The sequence below is a fragment of the Vollenhovia emeryi genome, unplaced genomic scaffold, assembly GCF_000949405.1.
Source record: "Vollenhovia emeryi isolate VEMERY1.0 unplaced genomic scaffold, V.emery_V1.0 DF939147.1, whole genome shotgun sequence".
In the NCBI taxonomy this organism is placed as follows: domain Eukaryota; kingdom Metazoa; phylum Arthropoda; class Insecta; order Hymenoptera; family Formicidae; genus Vollenhovia; species Vollenhovia emeryi.
In genome coordinates this window covers 1,868,457-1,879,235 of record NW_011967219.1, presented here as the reverse complement: position 1 = coordinate 1,879,235, position 10,779 = coordinate 1,868,457, and the positions used below count along the sequence as shown (strand labels likewise).

Sequence of the window (10,779 nt, the reverse complement as noted above, 5' to 3'; positions counted from 1 at the left end):
CTGAAACTAAGTTTGTAAGTCTAATAAAAAATAATAGTGAGCAACACATACATACAGTACATGTAGTATGTGTGTTGCTCACTATTATTTTTTATTAGACTTACAAACTTAGTTTCAGTGATGTCATATTGTTCTTTCATTTGGCCGGAATAGCAAGCTGCTTTCGATCTGTACACGTAAGCCATTTAATTTGTATATTACACAAATGTTTCCGTGAACTGACAGTTTTTAGGTTAGAAAGGTGCAAAAGGTGCAGAATCACTCCAGCATCCCCTTAAGACAACACTTATGATCTTGAAATAAGAATTGACTATGAATATTAACTTGTCAGATAGTAACCTGTAACTATTTTGCTAACGTCAATAGAATTATATTAATCTGTTGCTGTTTAACATACGAGGGGAAGATCACGGAACTTGAGCGAATTTAATCCGGATGGATCCGCTTGCTAAACTTATTAAGTTTATCTATTCTTGTTTAACACATTTGTCGCTTAATAATGAGAATGATGAAAGCTGTAAACACATCACAGTAAGCTGACATTTCATAATGATTATTTCGTGGGACTTGGGCCATCCGAATGGCCTCTGTATCTTATGGGATTCTAATAGCGTTCAATTAGATCATCGCAATCGGGACAAACGCGCGACAAAGATATTGTATGACCTTAATCTCTTATGCGGAGAATCTGTCGCGTGAGAATCTACCGCCGCGAGACGAACAGACACGCGGCCGAGACATTTCAATTGCAAAACGGGTGAGTGCAATTCGAATTTAACAACAGTTCAGCTCGACCGTTTCTCATGCGCGGAACCGTTAATTAACCGATCAACGATCCACGGCGCGTGTCGCGCGAAAAGACGAGCTGCGGCTCGACTCCTGAAATTCATTCCAAGGAGAAATTTTCGCATATACTCTTACGAAGGAATTCGAGGATCGAGCCCCGGGTCGTTTCAGCGGGGACCAAAGCATTCGCCGCAGACGCATTAATTCTAGCCGTTCTCCGCGGGGCAATTAATCCGCTATTGAGAACTTGGTCTCACACTGATACGGTTGAACACCTGCACCTCGCGATCCCTTCCTTAGCCGCGGCTACGTAGCGAGGAGGAAACCGCCCACCGGTGCGACGCTTAGAGCGCATCTCCCTCACTGTCTGTCTATAAGAGCCGGCGGTGGGGGTTCGATATCGTGGAGAACACACGTTTCTATCGTGCTAACAGCGATTTCCGCGGGGGCTGACAGGGGGATGAAGAGGGAAGAGCGGGAGGACGCGCGCGCGTCGTCTCTCTTCGTTTCCCACCACGTCGGACGCCGGCGTACTCGGCGCCAGGGCGAACGACGGGTAGGCGGGGCTTACCAGGTAGCACACGGGACCGACGCGCAGGTGAGAGAAGAGCGAAACCCGAGCGTGGAGAGGCAGAGCAGGTAAGGGGAAGCCACGGGCTGGCCGACACACGCTCGTCCTCATACGCGAGAGACCGTGCGTGCCCTCCTCGGCCACACTGCGGGGTCAGTCGGGGTCCTGCTCTTAGTCAGGACACTCCGGGAGAGAAGAGTGAGAGTTTCTTCTTCTTCACACACGGGCTGACAAGTTAGTCGGACTGCCACCTGATAATCCACCGCTACCCCCGGCTGCTCTCGGCGATACGCAGTATCGTACGCCGCACCGTGGCAGTGCGCTAACCGTCACGAGGACCGAGGGAAGAAGGAAGTCAGCGGGCGGCGTGAAGATCTCGCCAGGGGATTTACATCTCGTAACATCTCGTAGTTGCCGAGTCCTTGAGATCCAGGATTGGCGCGACTTGAGGCATCGAGGAAGAGGGATTTCAGCGGTGACTCGCGCTCGACCTTGATGAATCACGTGACTTCCGGAGCGAGACTTTGACCGGCCGTTCGGTGGTGAGCGGAGCCAGTTCCAAGGTCGTTCGAGAGAACACTTCATCTCGCGCTTAACGAGCGCCCGGGATCGCGTGCTTCCGCGGAAGTATCTGTGCGAGCAGGGGAGGCAACGTGTGCCGGTAGTTTCGACGTTTGCCAAAGAAATCTGTGTGATTCGCTTTCAAACTGATATCCGGTAGGCGCAGTGCGCGGGGACCGCGTCGCGAATAGTGCGCGGCTCCATGAGCGGCATACAATCTTAACACATCGTTCTCGCATCGCTGCAACATCTGAACGTGATGTGTGGTGAGTAAAGGAACCAAGTAATATCCTCGGACACGGCGACGTACCGCTTGATGATCACGATAGCACGTGACACTCGCCGGCTGACTGAACTCTCCGGTAAACTTTGTCGATCGCGTTAACTTGACACGCGTCACGCACTTTTGTCGTCGCGAACACACTTGCCGACAGTTATATTTTATTCAACACGTCAAGTTTATACGTTGCGTACAACAATCTAGGATCGATTGGTAAGAAAAATTTATAGAATTTGCGACACATGCTCTCAATTAGACACACGTCGAAAGGAAGCAGTAGAATAAAACTTGCTAGAAAATATCAAAGTTTGATTCACCTGTGCGTTTTCTGGAAAACCGATGTGTGTAACTTTTTCAGAAACAGATTGCGTCGGAAATCAGTTTATATTAAATCTGAAACCTACACGGGGAGAGAACTTCCTTTTAAAATTTACCCTGAAAATCATGTAATCGTGGGACAGCGTGGCATTTTTAAGAACTTTATGAGAGGTTTTTGAAATTTTACCATACATCTTACTAATAAAATGTACTGAGTGTAATTCATAGTAAAAAGTATGGTAAAATTTCAAAGAATTCTCATAAATTTGTTCAAAATATGTTGCCCCACGATTACATGGCTCAGGATAAACTTTGAAAGAAAATTCTCTCCGTATATAATATGTTATATATATGTTACAAACACGAACGAATGTGAGCAATAATAAATGTATTTCGTATGAGGATATGAACACTATTAATCGTCAATGATTCTGTTGGTCGAAGTGACAGGAATTTGATTATTAACGTTCGACGACGATACCACTAAAGTCGATTTAACGTTTCGACTTGTCCTGTAACTTTCCGCGAAATCAAAACTCTTATCAGGAGTCAAAAGTAGTCGCCTGTGTTTTTTTTTCCGCCGACTCGCACCTGATCATCGTCGTGTCTTACACGTTACGGCCTTTCAAAGTCTCCGCGTAGTCACTCTTGTTCCCCGTCGACTCTTTGAACATATTCCGCGATTTTTTTGGCATTTAACATTTTAAACAGATACATTTGCGAGTTTATCGCATTCTTTCGCGACACGAAGGTACTTGTTATAATTTACTTGTCGCAATGGTAATAATGTGTAATTGTTAATAATAACAATCGTTAATAAGAGTACATTCCAAGTCCGTTCAGGGTTGCTTCAATTCGCGTATGAACAAAATTACTACTTGGGAAGTTTTCGAACGTCGGATTAGCTTATCGATTGTGCTTCATCGTGTTTTATGGATGATTTGCCTCGAATATTCAAAAGGCGCCAAGATCTCGTCATATTTTTTAAGCAAACTTCCGCCGTCAAACATCCGCAATTTCGTTCCGAAACGAACCGCCTTTTCAGTCTCAATGAGATCCCGACTCTTCTGCTAAAGACACAGATTGTTTGCATAATCTGTTTTGGTAAGCGGAAAGAACTTTCCACTTCTAGTTTTCGTTCACAATTCCCTAATTTCACGCGCGAACCGCAGTTGATTCACACTGTACGATCGTAGAGACACAAAAAATACACCGTTCTTTCGAAAAATGAAATTTTGTCATTGATCTGCGTTTAAAAACATTGTTCAAACTCGCCTCTCTTTTTATTCGTATCGCGAAAACTCAAAATTTGCATTCTCGAATTTTAAACTTGTTCCCAAGCATATCATTTATTTGCCTCCTTGGACAACTATTTTGTTGAGTCGCATATCTAAAGATATACTTATTTATTCCACTGCTCGTGTTTCTACTTCCACAAACGAGTAGATTTAATAGTACGCGAGTATTGTTTGTGAAATACACCTATGTAAAAGCGCACGGCTCCTTAAACAAATGAAAGATTTTAGCGACGCGCGTGTACTATTATCGTATCGCAAAAGCGAAAAAGTTATACTGCAGATAAGCCGTACGATGATAACTGAAGCACGAGGCATTAAAATAGCTAGTATTTTAAACACATCATGAATGCAAATATTGCTGTTAGGAACATGTGTAAATTTCCAAAACATCGCTGCACTTTGCTCGCTTGCATAAAATACGACGACTAGCATACACGTGCAGCTCTCTACTGCATTGTACAATTATTATTAATTTTGTACGAAATATAATAGTTTCTTCAAGAAACATCGCAAAGGGACTTAATCTTCTTTAATAGATATATTGTATTCTGTGATGTTTCGTTTCTTCTTGTAAACGCAGATTTTATTTTCAGTATTTGTGACAGCTGTTCGAACACAGTAGCGATTCATTCATTATAGTGAAATTTTCGAAAAATATATTAGTTTTCGGGACATTTTACGACGAGTAAATAATTTTTTTTAAAATTCATTTATAATGTATATATTTATTAAATCCGTTAAACATATGCATTGAATATTGGATTATTATAATATCATTGTATCTTGTATAATATTAAAAAGGTGCTTTGTCTTCGAAATTAAAGACTGAATACGTATTTTAATCTCCGTTTGAAAATGCAACTTGTAAGTCCAAAAATCCGTCTTAAAGAGACTCAGGCGAGAAGAACGTCTGACACTTGTTCACACAGCTTAATCAAGGCATCGCGTAAATATTCATGATTGTTTTTCGAGATTTCACGATGAGTCGTTACGGTGGGAGTTACTTTCGTAATTAACGAGCAAACAAAGCTAGCCGTTTGCGAGGCCTAAAAAAAAGCCCCGTTTATCGTCAATTAATCGATTCGTTAATTGACAGGTGCTGTCTGTTATGTCATTTCGACTTTGCAGAGAGAAATGTACTGCTGTTAAATGGAAATTTACCAAGAAGATGAAAAATTCTCGAGTATAATCCAATACAACGTAATCACAGTGTCCATAAACAGACATTTTGTCCGAATCAGAGATTCGCATGAATTGGAAACCACGTTTCCCGTTCATGGGGACACTGTGAGTCACAAGTGTTTAATCGGTAATTAAAAGAGTTCCGTCTGGCTGCTATTAATTTCGACGATGAGAGCACGTACGACTCACTGACTCGGAATTTATTTCGTGTAGCTGCGAAACACGTCGAGCCTCAAGTGTGAAATTAAGAAATGACGTAGTTAACGTACCTCGAATCTGTTAAAGCGACATTTCCACAGGTGGCCGCACCCTGAATCAATCAATCTTTATCATTAATCGAAGATTTCTGTTATTGCACCGATTATCGCACACACTTCTGCAGTTCGTTATCGTCTTAAATTTGTTACACGCTAAAGACCGCTGAAACACCGATAGCTTTAAAGACGTACGTTGTATTTGCGCATATGACGATGATTGAACGCTAACAGTCGAAATGATCTGTGACAGAATATACTCTTTATGAATTAACCTTCCTATCCTTCTTTATTTATTTTATCCAATCGATAATAAGCCACTATTAAATAGTGAACGCGGTAAATTCTGTGCAAATATATTTTTTGGTTTGCTCTACATTATGCTATTATATTTTATTATGTATGTGCACGATATTTACATATTGTATTTCCTCGGGAAAACATGTTTTCGACATTTCAAGCCGGGCCGCTTCGCTTAGTTAAAGAAGATATTTGATTAAAAGTTTTTCAGGGATAGGGAGAGGATTTTCGAGTCACTTTTAGCCCGTCGACTTTTCGTTTTGAAAATGTTTTACCCGGACTTTTTTTTTCAGCAGAACGAAACGGCTCCACTTTGCCCTATTTATAGTTTATTACACGCTGCCGCGGTAAGTTGAAAGGATAGCGGGAAATCGGGTTTCCGACGCTCATGATTTATTTTTATACGCGCAACAAACGGCACGTGGTTCTTTATTCTGTGCTAGACACGATGCGCGGACGATAACAGCGCAGAAATGCAGCGTGATATATCGTCCAATTGGCCTCACCTGTCCAAGCACGTGTCCATCTAATATCGGGACCTCGAATTTGAAGACAAGAATTTCTCGCATCAAAATCGTGGCTGCCGAGCTGTTTTCCCGTTCCGTCTCTGGTTTCTCGAGCGAAATTTCTGTAACACATTTCAATGCATATTTCATCTCGAAGGCCGAAGCATTTCTCGCGCCCTAATCTCATACATTTTTATCACGACTCATTAGACTCGAGACTGATACAGTCAATCCTGCTTCAGCTTCTCGTTCTTTTTCCTGTTGAATTATTATTTCAGTTATGTAAGGAGACATACATGACACCCTTATCGGAGACACGCTCTTCTTTTTTTTTGGTGCAACTATGTTGTAATGCGCTCGTTTCCCTTTTCAGTTCTCGCTCGTCTAAAACCGCAGCTCAAATTCGCAATGAGCAGCCTCCGGCGATTGGCAGGGAACTACATCGTGCACCGTTATCTATGGAAACGAGTAACAAATTCTCGCTACCGATGCGTCCGCGTATGAATTATGTAGGAATACAGCTCGTACGAATGCATTACAGATTTATTCAAACAACGAGTAGCGGTTATTAGTCGTAGTTTATGTCCAGACGCGATCCTTATCGACACGTTGGGACCTTCGAGCCAGTGATTTACTTCGCGGGTTATCACCGGCTCTCCGACACATCGTCGTTTCACGCAAAATGGCTATTTCTATTTCCACTCGTTCATTCGCGTGTCTTACAAATCACCCGCGCCGGCAAAAAAAAAACTGCATTCGCATCGTGCACTAGCTTGTTAATTATTCCTTTGTTTGCAGCTCGTTAAAAAATATCTCTTTCGCTGGTGCATAATTTCCCATGGGCTTGCAATTTACATGAATTAAAGCGCAAACTTTTTAACTTCTCGACAAGATTTTATACGCCGCGAAATTATGTTACGTACATTTAGTTGAAAATACATTAGAGAAACCCGTATAGGGGGTTTTGCAAAAATTTGAAAAATCGATGACAAGATTGTGTCGACCATAATCTCGGATCGCGCTGCATAAATACGTACGTGCATAAAACATATAATTATAGAGAATGCATTGCATACACGAAAGTGATCGATGCCGCGACCGGTCATAGCTTCCTCCTTGACTACGCCGATCGTTTCTCGTTTCTCTGACAAGCCGACGGCTTGAGAAATCAGTGCAGAGCGTATTGCGTGACGGAGAGCAACCTGCGCGCAGATGTGTTTCTTTCATTACCGCCGATCTTCGCTACGCAAGTCGATCGGCAGCCGCCGCGCGCTTTTAAGAGCCTGTCCCGTCGAGTTCGCGTCGAGGCATTTTTTTAATCGCGGACTCGTCGCGATACGGGTACTGCGAGCAATCACATCTGCCCGACCTCGCGCGATTAGGATCTCGTCTCTCGATACGTCTGTCCGATACCCGCCGCGAGTCGCGCACGCACGATTTATAATTCATTTCGCCGGCAGCGCGCGTTCGTGATTTCCTTCCCCGCGCGTCCGCCCTATCGCGCGCAAATTCTTTTTTTTTCCCTCCCCTTCTTTATTCCGCCGCGAATCTGATACACGTAAAACGACGGCGACGATGCATTAAACGTGCTCGCGTTAAACGCAGCGAGTATGAACATTCTGCATTCATCGGTGCCCGAGATCGCCGTGCGATATGCCGGCGACGGTTTAAATAACTCCTCCTAGTGGGGCTGGTACGATTGCTGTGAATATAGAGTCCGCAGTCGCCACCGTTTCCAATTCTCTATCATCGAACGGGTGAGATTGCCGCACTCTCTGAAAGCCAATCAGCGGATTATCAACTGCAAACAGTGAATAGTCAACACTGCAATTCTCAGCAGTAGACTTCCCTGGCGAAAATAATATGTTTGTCAAAAGTTTGTAAGAAGTTTCTCCAAATGTTGAGTCAATGTTTTGATTTGAGTTTTAAAACATTTATTGAATTGTTTGCGAGATATCGATTTAAACGTGGAGTTGTTTACGACATGTTCACGGTTACACACGCGTTCACATTGCGTTCAATGACACTACGTCAAACGTTCTGTTTAAAAGTCAATCAGTAAATTATCATTGAAAACAGTGATTCTGCGATTTTCAGTGGTATACTTAGAATTGTGACATTTCCAGTGACAATTCACTGATTGATTTTTAGAGAGCAGAGTGCAATGAGCATGTAATTTAGGGGATAAAATTGCAGAGCTTGCAGTCGACCAGATTTCGACAGTTTATTTTACGACCTTTCGACCTAATTCCTTATCAAGTAACAATGGTTAAGAACCGTAGAAAGTGGCTGTAGTCAGAAAAAAACCAGGGTTTGGAAAGTTATTGTACTTTATAAAAGTATCTCGTTACAGTTACAGTTTTTTTTTCGCTAAAAATGTAACTAGTTACAGTTAATCGAAAAGTAACGAATCGTTACTTTGCAGTTACGTCCTTGCAATGAAGATAAACATATCAAATCCGCGTTTGAATTGTAAAGTGTCGATGAAAGCGTTTGTGTGCAAATGCAAGATCTAATGCGATCTGTGGAGGTTTAAAAGAAATATAAAGCAACTATTAATGTAACTAATTGAATTAGTTACTAATTATGGAAAAAATGTAACTGAGTTAATTTACAGTTACAGATGGAGAGAAAGTAACCAAGTTAAGTTAGAGTTACCGAAAAAAGTAACTGTAACTTCGTTACAAGTAACGAGTTTACAGTTACCGTTACTTCCCAACCCTGGAAAAAACATTACAAGTATATGAGTTTGTACCTCGTGTAATTTAGGTAAACTCGACGTTTTGTACCGCAGCTCAGTCTCCGATTAGTTATACTTGCTGCGATAAACGATTTGTCGGATCCTGATATGCGAGGCATATCGACTGATCTCTTTCGCAAGGTCGTATCTTGATTTTACGCAATGTCTGGCTTTTGTGCTGAAATATTCTTTCTGTACCAGGAGGAGCGTTTAAGAATAAAAACCACAAATTGCGTAAAATTGAGATGCGACCTCGCGAAAGAGATCAGTCGATATATCGCGATTAATTACTCCGTAACCAAAAGACATGTACAAGACATGTACAGAGAATTATAATTTCTCATATTTAACATTCTAATATTTATTTGCTTAACGTTCGCAAACGCTACTTTCGTTCATCGAACGATTCTGTAAATATTTTATCGATTGCGCATAAAATATTTGGTTGCCAACAGCGTAAATAAAAGCACAAGCTGCGTTTACGGTTTACATTTTACCATGTGTTTGCGAAACAAATTTGGAAGATACGCGTGTTACGCAACGCAACACTTTCGTTTTATAATTTGTCCGATCAAGCCGTGATTTTGGACTGTAATCATTTTTCATTTATGCGATCGAGAGGATTTCGATCAAGATCGGCATAATCTGATTTTATGCATCACGAAAGAATCCGCTTCAAGGCTCCATGTATTATTCATTTCTCTGTTAACGTATATGTTTCGTGTACGTAATAAACGTGCGCGTGGAATGCGGCCTCTACGCATGTTTACGCAAAATATACACTTAACGTGAGTTTCCGTAGTTTCGTTATTCAAGACAATGTAGTGGAAGATAACATAAACAGTTGGGAATATTTATTAGAAAATATCGAAACAGCAGTACACGCTTAGCTAAGGCGCCTATCAAATTTCTTAGAAACGTTTTAAAAATTGAAGTCACGTTGAATATAATCTCTTGCTAAAAGATCGCTCAAAACATAAAGAATATCGATTTCACTTTAACGTCTTGAAACCTGTTCGGCTTTATCTATGTAGTTCTAGTCCAAGTATTTAATATTTATGTATATTCATGATATTCCGACTGAAGATTTACAAAAGTTACCAGGAAATATCATTTATCGGTGGAACAAACGAATAAACTTCATCATGTAAAAATTCTGTACGTGCCGTCACATTAAAGCACAATCGCCCTAATTAAATGCCACTGTTTTTAACGACCTGCAGGAAATAGCGCCTTGCGATTTTGACTTGATAATAGGAATGATCGCTTTATTTAATACGGGGCTCTAACTAAACACACAGACATGTGTTTGTTGCGTTTCAAGTACGCACTTTGGGTGCAATCGTCGCGACTTCGAAATCGAACAGACACGCACGGCACATTATGCGTTGGTGCGCGAATACGAAATAATAAGCCAAGTGTTTTGCTCTCTCGTAATAGAAGCGGTACCTCGTACTTGGCACATGAAACCGGAACTTCATTGCAATCCCGTGGGAGTTCCGGCGGGCGCCTTGTCACCCCCGGCTACCCTCTCGCCACCCGGCAGCCCCAGCATAATCACGCTGCCATCCTCGCCTTGGAGCCCAGGTGTACCGGGAAGCAGTTCGAGCACCATCGCCTCCACCAATGCACCTACGGGCCTTTGTCAACCCGTCCCCGATCGTTTCAGCGCCTTCACCCTCGTGTCGAATTACAATCCCGATCTGAGACTGCAAGGTCTACCACTCAGCGCTACCGTTGCCGCGCGAGGTAAGTCGTGAGAGAGCGGGTGACGTGGATGAGGGGGACATTTTTTTATACTGTCTAACTTGAATGTACTTATCAATCTACAGGGTGAGTCTTTCCATATCCGACAAAATTTTTGAGAAGGTAGAACGGATCGAGATGAACGGAAAAGTCCTGTACCATTTTGCAATTTTCGTAATAGTTAACGAGTAATTAATTATTAAATATCGTTGTCTTAGGCCGGCCTACCGTACAATT

The 10,779-nt window shown here is 42.1% G+C and overlaps 1 protein-coding gene across 2 annotated transcripts in view; it reads left to right on the top strand.

Moving 5' to 3' along the window:
* The first annotated feature begins 2,106 nt into the window (after positions 1–2,106).
* LOC105566103 (zinc finger protein 628) overlaps positions 2,107–10,779 on the top strand; it is a 48,908-nt gene continuing 40,235 nt past the window's right edge. For both annotated transcript variants that reach the window (XR_001009244.1, XM_012019836.1), the window contains exons 1-2: positions 2,107–2,184; positions 10,237–10,545. Coding sequence is in view for 1 of the 2 variants with exons in the window: in XM_012019836.1 (XP_011875226.1) it covers positions 2,178–2,184; positions 10,237–10,545 (316 nt within the window). In the remaining variant the exon portion in view is untranslated. The remainder of the gene's footprint in view (positions 2,185–10,236; positions 10,546–10,779) is intronic.